We start from the raw sequence: 19,965 nt of genomic DNA, 5'->3' as shown, positions 1-19,965 counted from the left end.
CATTGTACTACTGTGGGGGGGAGGGGTGATCAGGGATTTTTTTTTTTACACTTTTCTTTGCAGGAGAAATAATGGTCATTTTTCCTGCAATGCAAAGCTTGCTGTCAGAACCGAACTCATTCATCAACTGTCATCAGTGAGTTAGCTTTTTGACAGCTCAAGATAATGATCTGTGATTGGTTGGAGCTGGTCACATGGTACAGGGTGCTGGGATTGGCCCCATGTATCATGTGACAGCTGTGAGCCAATCACAGCTCACTAGGAGGAGAAGCAGAGCTGTTATGAATGAGATTGATTCATAATAACTGCTTACATTGGGATCACCTAGAGATCACATGATCACCGGGTCACAATCACTGGGATCTTCATTCCGCTATATCCGCCAGACTCAGCAGTCGGGGGAGGGGAGCGCTGTGTGCCGGCTCGGGTGTGTGGCGTGCCTCCTGTGTTAGTACAGCCAGAGTGACGTACAAGTACATTGCTTTGCCTGTAGCTGCCGCCTGGCCACAGTACATTGCGGGTGGGAAGCGGGTAATCTAGGACTAAGGATTCCAAGCTCACTCCTTGGGCCATGATATCATCCAGGCAAGAAATGTAAGTTCTGTGTTCCAATTATGAGGTGACAACAGCATAGAGTGCTTTCAGGATAATGGACAAAGGTAGACAAGCATTGCATGCTGTTGTTGTGTGAAGCAAGTCTGTCTCCTTTTTTATTACAGATAATACATTTTGTTTGGCTTTTTCTACATTGTTTCCCGATCCTGACATTTGTGGCCTCCTGGGCTGGATGTGCCGCTGGATCCAGGCCCTGGAGCAAGCCCTGGAGGTGGAACCAGACGAGGACCAGCCCAGCCTTGGAGCCTATTTCAGGCAGCAATTTTAGTTTAGTTACAATGTTTTATGATGTTTTATAGTTTTCTATTGATTGTTGGAAATAAATGTTCTATTTCTCTTGGACAGTGCCCTGTGTTGTGTCTTCTTCAGCCTTTGCAGGTCGGCAATCTTCTTCATTGCAGTTGGAGCTGATCTGCATGTCCCTAAAGCATTGCAGGACTCTGCTAGCTCCAGCTGCACTGGACAATCTTGCTTACCTGGAATTTCTGGTAATGTCCAAACGAAGTGTTTTCTGGCAAGTCCAGCTTTAGGACTGTAGCAGATAGGATTGCATGTTTCCGAGAGGTAAACCAGCTCCTTCAATCCTAAGCTGGGATACATAAAGATTGAAGTTGTCTGCTTGCTGTCTGCAGCTACTCCCAATCTTGGTTTGCTTCCTCTTGTGAAATGCTGCAACAGTTTACACAGAACACTCCATTCACGTTACATTGTTCACGTTTGGAGTAGCTCTTCATTCCATCCAGGGACGTCTACATAGCTTGGTGGAGTGTAGTGGTGCAGACTGCCAAAAGGGGGTGCAGCCAAGTAGACAATGTGTGGGGGGATCCTGTGGCCCAACTCTGTCAAGATGTCTCCCATCACCTCATCTCTAGTTGGGATTGGCATTACACAGAAGTCACATGACTTGAAAGCTGCTCTTGGAAGGACTATCAGTTATGGATGAGACCAGTTACATGCAATGTCCCCCAGAAAAGAAGGGGCCCTAATGGGCAAATTGTCTATCTGCTCCACACATACCACTTGGATCCAACTTGTTCCTCATTCACATGTCAGTGTTTTGGCAACAAGAGGTGGGGAGGGAATTAAGTGAGGAACAAGTGTCCACTGGGCACATAAATTCCATAGGCACACACGTCTAGAATCAGGCAGCTAAAGATCCTATGCTCCCCAACCAATCTCGGGGCAAGATGTTACACGGGGTGTAAAGGAAACTTAGTCTGGGTCCAGTTAGTCCAGCATAATGATAGTCCAAACAACAGAAGGCCTTCTTCTTATTCTCCCAACTTTTCTGTGTCTCTAGCATTCCTTGGCAGGTTACTGTGTGTAAGTTGTGTCCTGGTGTCACGCCTGGTGTCCTGGATATTACACACTTCTTGTATAGTGTGTGTCAATGAAGTAGCACAGGGAACATATTTGTGGAACAGCTAAAACTATTTGCAGGACAGACCACCAGGTGAAAGCAGCAGAAAGGCCAAAGAGTCTAACCACCAATGTCTCTGGAAGGGTCACCTTTTAGTTTTCTTTCTGAAGTGCTGCTTTGTTAGTGTTCGCTATTTGGAATTATTGGTAGCCATACTCAGAAAAGCGCCTGTGTTGGATTCCCGACATGACCAAGCCTCCATTATTACCCCAAATGCATTGTTGACAATTTGAAAGACACGTTCTGCTACTTTCCAAATAATGTTTATTACAAAAAAACATACAAAATGAATGGGGAGGAGGAGGCTGCTGCTGCAGAGGGGGTGGGTGTGAGGGTTGAGGGGGTACAGTGTGTGGGGGGCTGGGAAAGAGTGGTGGGGAGGGAGTGCTGGGGGAGAGGTTGAATGGGGGGAATGGAAGACAGGGAGAATGTGGGGAGGGGCATTTGAGGGCTGAGGAGAGTGGGCAGGATGTGGAAGGTAAGGGTGGAAATGGGATTGAGAGGAGGGGTGTGTAGAAACAACGGGAGAGGATGTGAAAGTAGGGGTGTGGTCAAGGGGAGTGTGAGGAAGGTGCAGAAGAGGGATCCATGGGGAGGGAGCCAAACTGGTCTTCGGGTGGGGTTTCTTGAGGGGGCTGCTCCAGAGTGGGTAGTTCCAGAATCGGCACCTTCAAGGCTTGTTCCCCTGCTGCTTCCCCGGCACTTTCTACAGGGAAACTCTGTGGCAACCTTGGCATTTGCCCCAAACAACTACTGCACGGGGGTTGGGAGCTTCTGGCTGAAGGTGCATTTTGTTCAGCCCCTGCTTGACATAAGGCCCGGATATCATGACTAAGGTCCTGCAGTGCTGTAGTCTGATCCCTGACCGCGGTGACAAGTCCAAGCAGGGCTTCATGTTGGAGCACCAGTAACCTTTCTATATTACTGGATGCATTAGAAAGCCTCCTTTGCTCCCATAATCTCTCCATGTTGAACACCAGCCTTTCCCCAAGCTTGAGAAGGGGGCCGGGTCCAGGTGGACGGGGTGCCGATCCAGCCGCATCCAATGTTGGCTGCAAGGAGAAACAAACAAAAAATGAAAGAGTGTTTAACACACAGCACAAGGGTACAGTAGGACAGGGGGCTCGTCTGACACCAAACACTAGATCATGTTCTTGTCCCACCCCTAGGACCAGGTATTGGTGAATGCCTTTCCCTGACACATTACACTGGATGAACATTTGACTGAAATGAATGATTTCCCATCTTTCCCCAGACTGATCCCTTCCTGCTGATTTGTCACATGCACATCACTCCCTCCAGCTCCTGACTAAGCAAGGATCCAAAAAAAGTTACACATCACGTTACCAAATCCTGCCCAGCCAGGAACGGAGTTATACTCTAAATGGGTGACTCATTAGGGAGAACATCTTTAGCATCTCTTACCGGAGGTTCAGGCAACTCAGGTGGAGGTGACGGCATTTCACACAAGTTTTGAGAGCCTGAACTTCCCTGCACCACAATAAACTCATTGAATGGAAATGTAAACAATCATGAGCTCTATTGAGCTTTAATTTTAACAAGGATTTGCCTGGAGACCTGCGGGCTGTAAAATGAGACTTACTGATTCCAAGTGAAGTGGAGGAATGTTGCCAGTTCTGCCACCCATAGTGGTGACCAAAGTGTGTTTGACCTTCCCTTTGTGTGGCTCAAACCTGAAGGTGAGCGGCACGATTGGGAGGTGATGGGTCCCTGTAGTGGATCATTTCCTGTATATTGAGCAGGCATGATATATGATGTCACTAAACACCAAACACATTGGATATTCTGGGACTGTCAGAGTTGAGCATGTTGACGTCGGTCAGATTACATGTATGTGTTTACATGCGTGGAATGTTTTTGTGTCTGGGAGAAGTTGTGAAGTTGTGAGGACGAGTCTGATTTGGAACGCTCAGGAGATGTCAGCTAGTTAGTGATTCCTTTCCTCAGGAATCCCAGAGATCCATCCCCTCCTGTTATGGGCTATGGCTTGCTACAAACCTTTCCTATGTCGGAGATCTGCTCTACAAGGGGACGTCCTGTCTATTGTTTGCCAACGTCCGATCACCTGTAGGTGGGCATAACAGTGTTAGGAAGGATTTATAAAGATGCTTCGTGTCCTGTGATGTATTCCAAGAAATGGATTTTACAGATCATTGATGCCATTTGTTACTAAGAGACAGGAATTGTTCATTGCTGAAGGAGCCCCTAGAAATCTTTGGAGGACCCCTGACTGAGAAAGGCTGGACTAGGCAGTCATATATTTCTGTCCCCCTTGGTGGGAGTGGAGGTGACCCCTCTATAAATATCTACAGTCCATACACACCCAGCACAAGGCCGGGGTCACACTACCAGACGCTTCTCGGGGCTGCAGTTCCTCTGAGCTCCACAAGGTGGCGATCTCACTTCTACCCAGACAGGAAGTCTCTATGGAATACAGACAGGAAGTGATGTCAGGTACAGACAGGAAGTGATGTCAGGCACAGACAGAAGTAGAAAGGAGACGTTGGTAGAAGTGGCAGCAGAGGAGGTAATAAGATGTTATGTTCTATTTACACCCAGTAACCAACCCCCGTCCTCTTCCTCCATAGTTATGTCCGTCCTCTTCCTCCATAGCCACGTCCGTCCTCTTCCTCCATAGCCACGTCCGTCCTCTTCCTCCATAGCGACGTCCGTCCTCTTCCTCCATAGCCACGTCCGTCCTCTTCCTCCATAGTCACGTCCGTCCTCTTCCTCCATAGTCACGTCCGTCCTCTTCCTCCATAGTCACGTCCGTCCTCTTCCTCCATAGTCACGTCCGTCCTCTTCCTCCATAGTCACGTCCGTCCTCTTCCTCCATAGTCATGCCTGTCCTCTTCCTCCATAGTCATGTCCATCCTCTTCCTCCATAGTCACTGTGACGTCTTTTATCTCCAGCAGATGATGATACACACATATATAGTGTGGGAACCCAGATGAACCCCTTCAGGGGCAGAACATTCCCCCACTTCCGGGGCCGGAACATTCTCCTCATTGTGGAGAGGTGTCACCTTCTCACCTCATCAGTCTATACTAATGGATTTTATGACTTTAGTTAGTGGCGGGGGATGGGGGGATATTTAGGGGGATTGGAATATCTATGTCTTTGTTTCATAAGATTCAATTAGGAAGAAAGAGAGAAAAATGTAATTTGTAGTAAATGTCCTGAACACAATGGACACGTCCTCCACTCACTCTGATGGGAATACATTACACCTTGTTTCCTCCCATCTTTGCACTCCCTACAACCTCACAAACACCCCCTTTCCTCTCTCTGATCACAATCTCATCACCTTCACAGTCTCCTCGTCTTCAAACACCTATCCCTCCAAGCAGCCAACAATTACCCGCAGAAACCTTCACAACTTGAACCCGGCTCCTTTCCACTCTGCAACTGACCAACTCTATGACAGAATCTCTCCCCTGTCCTGCCCTGACCTGGCCACTGCTGTCTACAACAGTTCACTGTCACCCACACTGGACTCACTTGTTCCTCTAACAACACAAAGCATCAGGCCCCGACCATTACATCCGTGGCAGACTGACCACACCAGACATCTTAACCACCTCCCATCCACCCGTTGTATATAAATGGCCGGATGGTGGCAGTGCAAGGTCAGGTGGCCATTTATAAATGGACTCCCCGCCCCCTGCTTATGCGCACTTCCTGAGAGCATGCAGCACCACGAATACCGATCAACGTATGGGACCTCTCTGTGAGGTCCCGATCATGTGATTACCGATTGGCCAATCAGTGATCACAAGATGTCACTTCTGACCAGGGGTGGACTGACCATTTGGAAACTCGGCACTACCCGAGGGTCTGGGGTCAGTAGGGGGCCCCATGAGATGCCCCTGGTACCTTTTTCATAAGCTTTTTTGAGTTTGGAAAGGACACAGGGGCCCCATGATCCCCTATTGCCCGGGGGGCCCCATGAGTTGTCAGTCCACCCCTGCTTCTAACATTGCTTACTACGTGTGAAATCTGTGAATGATCACAAAGGTCACATGGTACAAGGCTATTCACAACAGACTTGTACCATGTAACAAGCTGTGACCAATCACAGCTCACACAGTAGTTCTCAATGGCTGCAAGAATGCAACCAGAGAGAAGGAGAAATTATTGCTTTTACAGTCTTTATGGGTGTAAAAGCAATCAGAATAAAAAAAAAAAAATCTTCATCACCCCCCACAAATACTACAGTGTCACCATGGTGACGCTGTACTACTAGGGTGACAGTATATAAAAAAAACCAACATAAATATTAATATTAAAAAATTTAAAAAAAAGTTTAAAAGTTATAATTTTTGGTTATAAACTAATTTGGGCTATTTTTTTTTTACTAAAAAGATAACGGAATAAATTTTGGCCAAGATTTATAATGAAATATTATTTGCAAAATTTTACAAGTAAAAACTTTTTTCAAAATTTTTGGACTTTTTCATTTACATAGCAAAAAAATAAAAATCCCAGTAGTGAATAAATACCACCAAAATAAAGCTTTATCTGTCTCAAAAAAACGGTAAAAAATTAATATGGGCACAGTGTTGCATGACCGCGCAATTGTCATTCAAAGTGTGATAGCACTGAAAGCTGAAAATTGGCCTGGACTGGAAGGGGGTGAAAGTGTCCGGACTGGAAGGGGGTAAAAGTGTCCGGACTGGAAGGGGGTGAAAGTGTCCAGACTGGAAGTGGTTAAGAGACTTACAATTCCTCCCTCCATGCTGCCAAACAAGCCTACTTTGTCAGTCTCATCAATAGTTTGTCATACAGTCCTCATCTTTCTTCTCTACTTTTAACTCTCTACTTTCTCCACCTCCACCCAGTACCTCACTCACTGCTCATGAGATTGCAAATCATTTCAAAAACAAGATTGATACAATTCGTAGGGACATCACCACTGCACAGACATCCATCCCACTTAGCATACCTTATACTAAACCTCCCTCAACACTTTCCTCTTCTGACCTCGCTACTACTGAAGAGGTCACTAAGGTTTTCTCAGAAGCCCATCTCACCACCTGCCCCCTGGATCCTGTCCCCTCACAACTACTATGGTCACCCTCTTCTTCCATCCTATGCTCCCTCACTCACATCTTCAATCTTTCCCTCTCTACTGGTGCCTTCCTCTCCCCTCTAAAGCATGCGCACATCACTCCCATACTTAATAAGCCCTCCTTGGACCCCACCAACCTGAACAACTTAAGACCCATCTCCCTGCTGCCATTTACCTCTAAACTCCTAGAACGCTTAGTCTACAATCCCCTGAGCTCCCACCTCACCGACAACAACCTTCTTCACCCTTTACAGTCTGGCTTTCACTCTCTACACTCCACTGAAACTGCCCTACTAAAACTCACTAATGATCTACTAACTGCTAAAACCAATGGCCACTACTCTGTACTGATCCCAACCAATGGTCACTGCTCAGTACTCATCCCAACCAATGGTCACTACTCTGTACTGATCCCAACCAATGGTCACTGCTCAGTACTCATCCCAACCAATGGTCACTGCTCAGTACTCATCCCAACCAATGACCACTAATCCATACTCATCCCAACCAATGGCCACTGCTCAGTACTCATCCCAACCAATGGTCACTGCTCAGTACTCATCCCAACCAATGGTCACTACTCTGTACTCATCCCAACCAATGACCACTAATCCATATTCAATCCAACCAATGGCCACTACTCCATGCTAATCCAAACCAATGGCCACTACTCCATACTAATCCCAACCAATGGTCACTACTCCGTACTCATCCCAACCAATGGTCACTACTTTGTACTCTTACTGCTTGAGTTCTCTGAGGCTTTTGATGCCGTTGACCATCCCCTTCTCAAAAAACTCCACTCTGTTGGCCTCCGAGACTCTGCTCTCTTCTGGTTCTCCTCCTACCTATCACAGCGCTTCTTCAGCATTACCTATAACTCTGGCTCCTCCTCTCTACCCGCTCTCTCTGTAGGGTTCCTTCAAGGTTTTGTCCTTGGACCCCTTCTCTTCTCCATCTACACCTCCTCCTTTGGTCACTTAAAAAACTCCCATGGCTTTAAGTACCATCTCTATGCTGATGACACACAAATCTATCTTTCTACCCCTCACCTCATCCCTTCAGTCTCCTCCTCACCTCGCCCCTTCAGTCTCCTCACCTCACCCCTTCAGTCTCCTCCTCACCTCACCCCTTCAGTCTCCTCCTCATCTCACCCCTTCAGTCTCCTCCTCACCTAACCCCTTCAGTCTCCTCCTCACCTCGCCCCTTCAGTCTTTTCTCGCATTACTATCCTACTGAGTGACATATCGGCATGGATGTCACTCCACTTCCTCAAACTCAATCTTTCCAAAACTGAGCTCTTAGTATTCCCTCCAGCCCGTGCCCCCTCCCCCTGACTTCTTCATCAAGACCAATAACACAACCATCAGTCCCTCCCCTCATGCCAGGGTATTACCGTATTTTTCGCTCCATAAGACGCACTTTTTTTCCCCCAAAAAAGGGGGGAAAATGTCAGTGCGTCTTATGGAGCGAATATAGAGCGGCCGGTCCGGTATTTCCACCGCCGCCGTGTCAGAATACCGGGCCGGCCGCTCAGCTCTGCAGTGGGACCGTACCTGTCCCTCTATCCAGCGGCGCGCTGTCTTCCCGGCTTCTGTAGTGTGGGCGTGACAGCCGGGTCCCAAGTGCGCATGCGCAAGAAGCAGTGCTCTTTGTGAATGGTAAGGCGGTACCTGGGACACATGACAGATCCCAGAAGCTGCCGGACCAATCACAAAGCGCAGCGCTTCTCGCGCATTCGCACTGGGCATCCGGCTGTCCGACGAGCGCCCACACTACAGAAGCCGGGAAGACAGCGCGCGGCTGGATCGAGGAACAGGTAAGATGAATAAAAAACTCTGCGGAAGTAAGAGCAGGTACCTGTCAAATTCAGGTACCCGCTCCCCACCTCCCCAAAGGTCAGCAGTCATCTCCTGTACTGTCCACAGTCTCTGGTCATCCCTGCACTGTCCGCAGTCTCTGGTCATCCCTGCACTGTCCGCAGTCTCTGGTCATCTCCTGTGCTGTGTCTGCAGTCTCTGACCATCTCCTGTACTATGTCCGCAGTCTCTGGTCATCCCTGTACTATGTCCGCAGTCTCTGACCATCTCCTGTACTATGTCCACAGTCTCTGGTCATCCCTGCACTGTCCGCAGTCTCTGGTCATCCCTTCACTGTCCGCAGTCTCTGGTCATCTCCTGTACTGTGTCTGCAGTCTCTGGTCATCCCCTGTACTATGTCTGCAGTCTCTGGTCATCTCCTGTACTATGTCCGCAGTCTCTGGTCATCTCCTGTACTATGTCCGCAGTCTCTGGTCATCTCCTGTACTATGTCCACAGTCTCTGGTCATCTCCTGTACTATGTCCGCTGTCTCTGGTCATCTCCTGTACTATGTCCGCAGTCTCTGGTCATCTCCTGTACTATGTCCGCAGTCTCTGGTCATCTCCTGTACTATGTCCGCAGTCTCTGGTCATCCCTGTGCTGTGTCCACAGTCTCTGGTCATCCCTGCACTGTCCGCAGTCTCTGGTCATCTCCTGTACTGTGTCCGCAGTCTCTGGCCATCTCCTGTACTGTGTCCGCAGTCTCTGGTCATCTCCTGTACTGTGTCCGCAGTCTCTGGTCATCTCCTGTACTGTGTCCGCAGTCTCTGGTCATCCCTGTACTGTCCACAGTCTCTGGTCATCCCTGTACTGTGTCCTCAGTCTCTGGTCATCCCTGTACTGTGTCCGCAGTCTCTGGTCATCCCTGTACTGTCCGCAGTCTCTGGTCATCTCCTGTACTGTGTCCGCAGTCTCTGGTCATCTCCTGTACTATGTCCGCAGTCTCTGGTCATCTCCTGTACTATGTCCCCAGTCTCTGGTCATCTCCTGTACTGTGTCCGCAGTCTCTGGTCATCCCCTGTACTATGTCCGCAGTCTCTGGTCATCCCCTGTACTATGTCCGCAGTCTCTGGTCATCTCTTGTACTATGTCCGCAGTCTCTGGTCATCTCCTGTACTATGTCCGCAGTCTCTGGTCATCTCCTGTACTGTGTCCGCAGTCTCTGGTCATCTCCTGTACTATGTCTGCAGTCCATTAGTTCAGAATTTTTTTTTTCCTGTTTTCTGCCTCTAAAACCTAGGTGCGTCTTATAGTCAGGTGCGTCTTATGGAGCGAAAAATACGGTAGGTGTTATCCTAGACTCCCATCTGTCCTTTCACCCCCAAATCCAATCACTGTCCAAATCTTGTAGACTTCACCTCCGCAACATCTCCAAGATACGCCCGTTCCTAACCTCGGAAACCACTAAGCAACTTATTCCCTCCCTTGTTATATCTCACCTTGACTATTGTAACTCCAATCTTGTCTCTAAATATCACCCAAACCATCCTCTCCGCTCCTCCCATGACATCCTGCTCTCTAGCTCCCTTGTCTCCTCCTCCCATGCTCACCTCTAGAACTTCTCAAGAGCTTCCCCCATCCTCTGGAACTCTTTACCCCATTTTATCAGACTATCGCCTACTCTGCTCACTTTTAGGCAATCTCTGAAAACCTATCTCTTCAGGGAAGCCTATCCTGCCCTCAGCTAATAATGGAATCTTCTACTCTTCCAACCAATCCATCCCCCACAGTTACTATCTTTTGTACCACTAGCCCCTCCCTCCTAGATTGTAAGCTCCCAGGATCAGCCCCTCCTATCCCTCTTGTATTGAACTGTATTGTTGCTTTATTGTCTCCCGTTATATTGTAAAGCGCTGAGCAAACTGTTGGCGCCATAAATCCTGTATAATAATAAAAATGCCCTGAAACCATATTTCTCCATAATGATCCCAGTCACAGATATTCATCCTAAAATGTGATCAGTAAAGTCTCCGGAGTACATGGAGATCTGAGAAATATGATGTGTCCTGGCAAAGCCCAAAGACAAAGATCATCTTTCATGTTTGGAGAGGTGGGATGCACCTGGGAGCAATGTACAGAAACCTCACAGAGCGTCCCCCACAGCTCCTCCTCCCAATGTCCTTCCAACCAGAGTCAGAGAATCCTATGACATCACACTGACCTCACAGCTCCTCCTCACAATGTCCCTCCAACCGAAGTCAGAGAATCCTATGACATCACACTGACCTCACTGCTCCTCCCCCCAATGTCCCTCCATCCAGAGTCAGAGAATCCTATGACATCACACTGACCTCACAGCTCCTCCTCCCAATGTCCCTCCATCCAGAGTCAGAGAATCCTATGACATCACACTGACCTCACAGCTCCTCCTCCCAATGTCCCTCCATCCAGAGCTCCATCCAGAGTCAGAGAATCCTATAACATCACACTGATCTCACAGCTCCTCCTCCCAATGTCCCTCCATCCAGAGTCAGAGAATCCTATGACATCACACTGACCTCACAGCTCCTCCCCCCAATGTCCCTCCATCCAGAGTCAGAGAATCCTATGACATCACACTGACCTCACAAGCCTATACCCTGCGTAGTGTGGGGGTCCTGTGGGGGGAAATTATACCTCAGCCTGAAGTGGGGCTTTAATAAAATGGAGACCTGAATGGAGAGGTGAGGAGGATTCTGGGAATATCATTTGATGTGACTATTTGTGTTCAGATGTAGAGTTTTCCTCCTGTGAAGTCTGGAGATCATATGACATCACATTGCCTCCACCTCCCTCCCTGATAGAAGAGAGAAAGAAGAAGAAGATTCTAGAAGTCACCAGAGAGATCACTGAGCTGCTGACAGGAGAGGTGAGCGGTGCCGGGAATTCTGGGACATTCTCCAGTAACAGACAAGGGATGTGTCTGGATGGTGACTGTATCATTGTGTGTGTCAGGTTCCTATAAGGTGTCAGGGTGTCACTGTCTATTTCTCCATGGAGGAGTGGGAGTATTTAGAAGGACACAAGGATCTCTACAAGGACGTCATGATGGACAATCAGCCGCCCCTCACATCACCGGGTAAGAGGAGACTTTATTGTAAAGGAGAGAGCAGTACGGAGGATCCACCTAGATCCCCCATCATCTGATAAACACATAGAAACAATGGATTCAGTCAGTGTGTGTGTTTCCTACAGATGGATCCAGTCATGGGAACCCACCAGAGAGATGTCCCCGTCCTCTGTATTCCCGGGATTCCACACAGGAAGGTCACACCATCCCTCACCATCATCAGGTAGATGATGACAATTATTGGTAGTTGTGATTTATACACAGCATGTTTGTTACAATGAATGTTTTATTATATCTTTCAGAGTGGAATCCTCGGGGATGATAATATTGATGTTAAAGAAGAGTATAAAGAGGAGGATGAGGAGTATGGAGTGATGAAGGAGTTTTCAGAAGGACACAAGGAGATGATGGAGCCACCTAATACCAGGAACCCACCAGAGAGATGTCCCCGTCCTCTGTATTCCCGGGATCCCACACAGGAAGGTCACACCATCCCTCAATATTACAAGGTTGGTGGGATGGAGCATCTAGAACATGGACTTGTGGAGACAATGTGTGGATTTTATATGTGATGTCACAATCATAAATCTTACATTTTACAGATGATATTTTCTCTCATTTCCTTGATTTAGAGTGGAGATCCAATCGATATAGAATTTGAGGTGAAAGCAGAAGAAGAAGAGGCGTATGTGAGGGATGATCAGCAGTCTATGGAGGAGGATGGAATAACGGGGACATTTATAGAGGAGGACACTCCTACAGAGATCAGCACAGGTGGGTCATGAACACTAAATCCATTCCTCCACCCATACTGCTCACTGATTGGTCCAGAGTAGGGCGGGGACTGGGTGATATCAGCCTGTAATCCCCTGGTCACTTTCCTGAGCTGTGTTCCCCGTCCTGTATTCCTGGATTTCTCTCGGATAATCTTCCTTCTCTGTGCTGCAGACACAATTTATGTATCTAGACTGGATTTATGGAGGTTCTGGGGATCAGCTGGCAGCAAAATGTTCATTTTCACCATAGACATTGCTCTACTTAGGCCCCTGGGACATGTGATTTGGGTATTCTTCCCCATGCACGGGTCTAGTAAGATCTCTGACAGAACATTTCTCCCAGGGTTCCTTGCTCTGTTATCTGCTGGCTGTGCCGGGTGGAGGGATATGTCTGTAGTGTCTCAGACCCAAGTCACTGAGTGCAGTCTCAGGAGATGGGAGGCAGCGGTGTGGGATCTCTGCAACTTGTCTACAGTAAACATTTAATCTTCCACTGATTACTGAATACCAATATTATGAGTCCTGACCCTTACACTGTATAATTTATATTGTACATTACATACTCCTGACCCCTGCACTATATACTCTATGTTGTACATTACATACTCCTGACCCCTGCACTATATACTCTATGTTGTACATTACATACTCCTGACCCCTGCACTATATACTCTATGTTGTACATTACATACTCCTGACCCCTGCACTATATACTCTATGTTGTACATTACATACTCCTGACCTCTGCACTATATACTCTATGTTGTATATTACATACTCCTGACCCCTGCACTATATACTCTATGTTGTACATTACATACTCCTGACCCCTGCACTATATTCTCTATGTTGTACATTACATACTCCTGACCCCTGCACTATATACTCTATGTTGTACATTACATACTCCTGACCCCTGCACTATATACTCTATGTTGTACATTACATACTCCTGACCCCTGCACTATATACTCTATGTTGTACATTACATACTCCTGACCCCTGCACTATATACTCTATGTTGTACATTACATACTCCTGACCTCTGCACTATATACTCTATGTTGTATATTACATACTCCTGACCCCTGCACTATATACTCTATGTTGTACATTCCATTCTCCTGACCCCCGCACTATATACTCTATGTTGTACATTACATACTCCTGACCCCCGCACTATATACTCTATGTTGTACATTCCATTCTCCTGACCCCCGCACTATATACTCTATGTTGTACATTACATACTCCTGACCCCTGCACTATATACTCTATGTTGTACATTACATACTCCTGACCCCTGCACTATATTCTCTATGTTGTACATTACATACTCCTGACCCCTGCACTATATACTCTATGTTGTACATTACATACTCCTGACCCCTGCACTATATACTCTATGTTGTACATTCCATAGTCCTGACTTCTGCTCTCCCCCTCCCCCACTGTTATATATACACATAATATGGATTCTCTTTTGTTACACCCATTTCCTCCCAGCTGGACATTTTATATCGGATGATGTGATTGGAGCACAGACTTTTACATGGTGATAATAATGTGATAACATCCTCCAACTTTGGACCCTTAAACAGAAAGTGATAATGAGGGAGGAGTCAATACCCCAATGATGGTGGTCTTCAGGATCAGTCCAGTCTTCATTCTTGGTTGTTCTCCCCCCAACCTCACTCTCTGACCTCTGGTGGGGCTCAGCCCCGCTGTTCTTCATGACTAAATCATGGACTAAATAAGGAAGTGCAGTACTTCTTGTGTTGGGAAGATGGCGATGAGTGATAGAGGGGGTGGGGACCCTCGTCCTATAATCCCCTCATCACTGTCCCTCCTATAAAAGACAGTTCTGGTTGTTTCCTCACTCTCTGACTAAGGTCCATGAATAAAGAAATGACCTGGTAGGAGATCAGAGGAGCCATTTCCTAGTTCCCTTGAGGGTGGAATTGTGAGCTCCTCAGAGACCAAGCTGCCTGATGTGGGCGGAGTCCTGGTTTGGGGGAACCAATCAGCTCCTGTCTAGTAATCCTCTTTGTCTTTGTATTTTAGTCCATGGCCGGGAGATGAGGAAAACCTCTGAGGATTGTCTCACTTTGTCTCCAGACTGGAAAGTAGAAGATGAGGACATCACACAGTATAGTCCAGGAGAAAACCCGGCTCCCTCCAATGTCCATCCGGCACCACCCAGTGTAGATGGACGATCGTATTCTGAGGAACCTCAGACTGTGCGGGACCGGTCCGGCCTTCCAACAGGGAGGAGCTTCTCCTGTACTGAGTGCGGGAAGGGTTTCCGTTATAAATCCAAACTTAATGTGCATAAAAGATCTCACACAGGGGAGAAGCCGTATTCCTGTTCTGAGTGCTGGAAATGTTTTTCAAGGAAGTCCAATCTTTACACACATCAGCGAGCTCATACAGGAGAGAAGCCGTATTCCTGTCCTGAGTGTGGGAAATGTTTTTCACAGACGTCCAATCTTTATAGACATCAGCGATTTCATAAAGGTGAGAAGCTGTATTGCTGTCCTGAGTGCAGGAAGGATTTCTGTTCTAAATCTAGTCTTAATGTGCATAAAAGATCTCATACGGGGGAGAAGCCATATTCCTGTTCTGAGTGCGGAAAATGTTTTGTAGAAAAATCTAAACTTATAATACATCAGAGGTCTCATGCAGGAGAAAAGCCGCATTCCTGTTCTGAATGCGGGAAATGTTTCCGTTCTAAATCCCTTGTTAATGTGCATAAAAGATCTCACACGGGGGAGAAGCCGTATTCCTGTCCTGAGTGCGGGAAATGTTTTTCAAAGAAGGACAATCTTTCCATACATCAGAGATCTCACACGGGGGAGAAGCCATATTCCTGTCCTGAGTGCAGGAAATGTTTTGTAGAAAAATCAAAACTTGTCAGACATCAGAGTTCTCACACGGGGGAGAAGCCATATTTTTGTCCTGAGTGTGGGAAATGTTTTTCACAGACGTACCAACTTTATAAACATCAGAGATCTCACACGGGGGAGAAGCCATTTTCCTGTCCTGAGTGTGGGAAATATTTTTCAGACAAGTCCAGTCTTCGCACCCATCAGAGATCTCACACAGGGGAGAAGCCATATTCCTGTCCTGAGTGTGGGAAATGTTTTTCACAGACGTCCAGTCTGCACACACATCAAAGATATCACACAGGGGAGAAGCCGTTTTCCTGTCCTGAGTGTGGGAAATGTTTTTCACAGAAGTCCAATCTTTACACACATCAGAGATCTCACACAGAGGAAAAGCCGTATTCCTTTTCTGAGTGCGGGAAATGTTTTTCAGACAAGTCTAAACTTTACAAGCATCAGAGATCTCACACGGGGGAGAAGGTACTTTCCTTTCCTGAGTGAGGGAAATGTTCCTCACTGAAGTCCTGTCTTCCTGTACATCAGGGGTCCCACACAACCCTGGAGGTGTATTGGTGCCCTGAGTGCGGGAAATGTCTTCTAGATGAATGTTGCTGGACATCCCAGCTCTCATGTGGGGAAGAAGCACACCCTGATATACACCTCAGATATACTCCATGGCTGATCTTCATCATGGAAGGAACAGTTCATAAGGAGATCAGAGGTCCTCAAAGACATGGATGAAGTGTGGGACCGGGTTGGCCATTGATGGCAGGAGAAGAATAAAACTGGAGTCCTGCCCTGTGATTGGCTGAGTACATTTTGTGGTGGGAGATTTCACAAACACTTGGAGGTCTATGGAGAACAATGTTGAACGGATGTGACCGGCATTCTCCAGCTGGGAGGAGTTTTGGCCGTATTTCATTTCTTATGATCATTGGCTCCATCTAGTGGCCATAATATCATATTGGGCTACTTTTACTGATGGAGATATTTCAGAAAAATCACCTCATTGTGGCCACTAGATGGAGCCGGCGATCATAGGAAATCACTGTGTTACCTAACATAGGGCCGGATGTTGTCACAGCTGGAGGAATGATTGTCTCATTGGTCCAATGAATGTTCTATAAATAGAGCCCTTGGTTTCCTTTGTCAGTTGTCTTCTGTTCACTGGTCTTCCCAGTGAATGGCTGCACAGGGAGGGGGATGTCAGGACAAGTCTGATGATTGGAGGAGAGCAGGCTTAGCTCCCAGCACAGTTAGAGAACTGACCATGCTGAGCTCTCATGCCCAGTATGGTCAGTTTTAATAGGAAATCAGAGGGACTGGCAGGATCACCGGGGATCTCACACAAAGGAAGCAATACAGAGAGAAGAGGAGACGTCTTCATACTAGGACATGGGACAGCCGGCACAGATCAGGAATAGGACATGTTGGAGGAACATATTCTTTGAAGGAGAAGTTCAGGCAAAGCTCTTTTGTCTGTACTTCTGCTGTGGATCAGAGGAGTGCAGTTCATTCTGATCTCCTGTGACCTGTTTTCAGGTGAAGCCCGCTGTCAGCTGACGTCACTCAGCCGGTCCAGGCTGGGGAAAGATCCCGACATCAGAGTCTGGACCAGCCGCACTCTCCCCCTCCACAGCCCAGTGAGTGTGGGGGGGGGGGACAGGGCAGAGAGCGGTAACTGACAGTCACCAATCTCTGATTAGAATGGCTGTGAGAACTCATGGTCAGCAATCACATGATCGCTGAGTTCTCACACTTGGAGCCGGTGGGGGATGGGTGCAGCATCCACCTAGGGGCAAGGAGGATTTTACAAAGTCAATAAATAAATGCCATACTTTTCTGGCCTTTAGATGGCGCTAAGTATCATAGAAATTACAACCATCTTATTGCCAAATGTGGTATTCTCCATTTTATATCCATGGAAACCATTCACCCCGCCCAGCACAGAGCCTACTCCCTCTACTCCCCCCATCCCATTCACACAGAGGGAATGACAGGCACATTCACCGGGTGTATTGCTGTGCAATTGTTTTATGAACAGACTCCTAGATGATTACAGCTACTTATGTAGGGCCATCAATTTACATATTACCCATCAGTCCCCGCCCCCGAGGAGCCTACAGTCTAAGGTCCCTAACAGTCATACATACACATACTAGGGGCCAATATAGACAGGAGCCAAATAACCTTCCAGCATGTCTTTACCCACGCAGGTACCTGGAGGAAACCCACGCAGGCACAGGGAGAACATGCAAACTCCAGGCAGGTATGGCAGTGGTTGGGATTCAAACCAACAACACCAGTTCTTCTAGGAGAAAGTGCTAACCATTTATATGTTTCTATAAAGGTGGGAAGTATGTAGCAGTGAATAGACCTCCCAGCAATGTTATTACCAGGCTGCAGCTAGGGGGAGCTCTAATGTGTACAGTGTGACCCCAGCAGAGTGATCCCATCTAGCCCACATTAACCCTCTCACTGCCAGAGCTGTTTCTGCATGATTTTGCACACATGGGAAAATGCAGATTTTAGGCCTGAAGATGAGATAAACCCCCAAACATCTATTAGCAGAAGCCCTGGAGAATAAAGTTTTGGTAATTTTGGGGGAATTCCGGATCATCATATACTAAGCAGGATTTGGATCCCGGTGGAGAACTTTCACCCCAAGAAAAAATGAGGGTGAGGTCAGCAGAGGAGCCCATAGTAAAGGAGGAGACTCTGAAATGTTTTCTTCAGAAGGTCGGAGTTTACTGGACAAGTGAATGTAAAATACACCATCAACGCGTTTCATGGCTTCAAAGTGTCACTTCATCAGGACAGGTGTAAGAAGACGATATAAAAATAGGGAATGAAGTAACAGTCCAGTATATGGTATTATAAAGACCCGAGTCACATACAATTCATGGACAGGACTGAGATTTATAGCATTCAGGATTTGTATGATGTTAGACAAGGTGAAGAGATATATGGAGAGGATGATCAATACATGGAGAAATCAATCTATTCTATCATAGAAGGGAATCAATAGATCAATCAATGACATCAACCAATCAATAAGATCCATTTCATGGGATAGATTTATCATTCTGTGCACTGGTTATGTTGGAGGATCAAACCGTGATCACTGGATATTGGAAACATTCCTATTGATCTGATGATTGCTGGCATGGATTCCTGATTGATTATTGCTGGGAATAAAGTCCAATAAACACGCAGATTTGATGGGATTATTGATAGAAAAATCTCTTCATATTCCATGGAATAAATATGTGTAGAATAGTTTGGATTTGATGGAATAAATCTCTATAAAAAGACTTTGTGGGGTTTGTTGGTTCTTTTCTATTCCTCTCTAGGTCTGGATTTCAGGAAGAAGAAACAATTCCTCCAATTTCTAGTGGATGGTGAGGAGGGGAGAGATTTGGGGGAGTTTTGTACATACAGGAGGTAATAGAGAGAATCCGGCTAGTAATTGATGAGAGGAGATTTCACTGGGGAGTTCCATTGGAGAGAATTCAGGGTTGGGGGCACTGCTGGGGCCTGGAGGGTTCTGATTGGACCACCAGTACACGTGTTGTATTAATCTGGTGGTGTGCACTGCTGGGGCCTGGAGGGTTCTGATTGGACCACCAGTACATGTGTCATATTAATCTGGGGGTGTGCACTGCTGGGGCCTGGAGGGTTCTGATTGGACCACCAGTACACGTGTTGTATTAATCTGGGGGTGTGCACTGCTGGGGCCAGGAGGGTTCTGATTGGACCACCAGTACACGTGTCATATTAATCTGGTGGTGTGCACTGCTGGGGCCTGGAGGGTTCTGATTGGACCACCTGTACATGTGTCATATTAATCTGGGGGTGTGCACTGCTGGGGCCTGGAGGGTTCTGATTGGACCACCAGTACATGTGTCGTAATAATCTGGGGGTGTGCACTGCTGGGGCCTGGAGGGTTCTGATTGGACCACCAGTACACGTGTTGTATTAATCTGAGGGTGTGCACTGCTGGGGCCTGGAGGGTTCTGATTGGACCACCAGTTTACGTGTTGTATTAATCTGAGGGTGTGCACTGCTGGGGCCTGGAGGGTTCTGATTGGACCACCAGTACATGTGTCGTATTAATCTGGTGGTGTGTGTTTCATTGTTGGAATGATTCTGGAAAGATGCCCTCCAGATGTACACATGGGGGGTGTCCCGGGGGGGTTACAATGTAGAGGGCGGAGAGAGAATACTGTACAGTGTAATAATATATTTGGAAAGCTGCCCCTATATA

The 19,965-nt window shown here is 47.2% G+C and overlaps 2 protein-coding genes across 2 annotated transcripts in view; both read left to right on the top strand.

Moving 5' to 3' along the window:
- The window catches only part of LOC149452147 (uncharacterized), a 107,110-nt gene extending 90,443 nt beyond the window's left edge, over nucleotides 1–16,667 (top strand). Inside the window, exon 3 of the mRNA XM_089689717.1 lies at nucleotides 15,213–16,667. Within this exon, the coding sequence (XP_089545843.1) occupies nucleotides 15,213–16,199 (987 nt within the window). The 3' untranslated portion in view covers nucleotides 16,200–16,667. The remainder of the gene's footprint in view (nucleotides 1–15,212) is intronic.
- LOC149452141 (uncharacterized) overlaps nucleotides 1–19,965 on the top strand; it is a 408,968-nt gene that overhangs the window by 231,296 nt on the left and 157,707 nt on the right. The window lies entirely within an intron of this gene.

This window comes from Staurois parvus, unplaced genomic scaffold, assembly GCF_062004578.1.
Source record: "Staurois parvus isolate SC_StPar_1 unplaced genomic scaffold, SC_StPar_1.0 ptg000494l, whole genome shotgun sequence".
Taxonomy (NCBI): domain Eukaryota; kingdom Metazoa; phylum Chordata; class Amphibia; order Anura; family Ranidae; genus Staurois; species Staurois parvus.
This window is presented reverse-complemented; position numbering and strand designations above follow the sequence as displayed.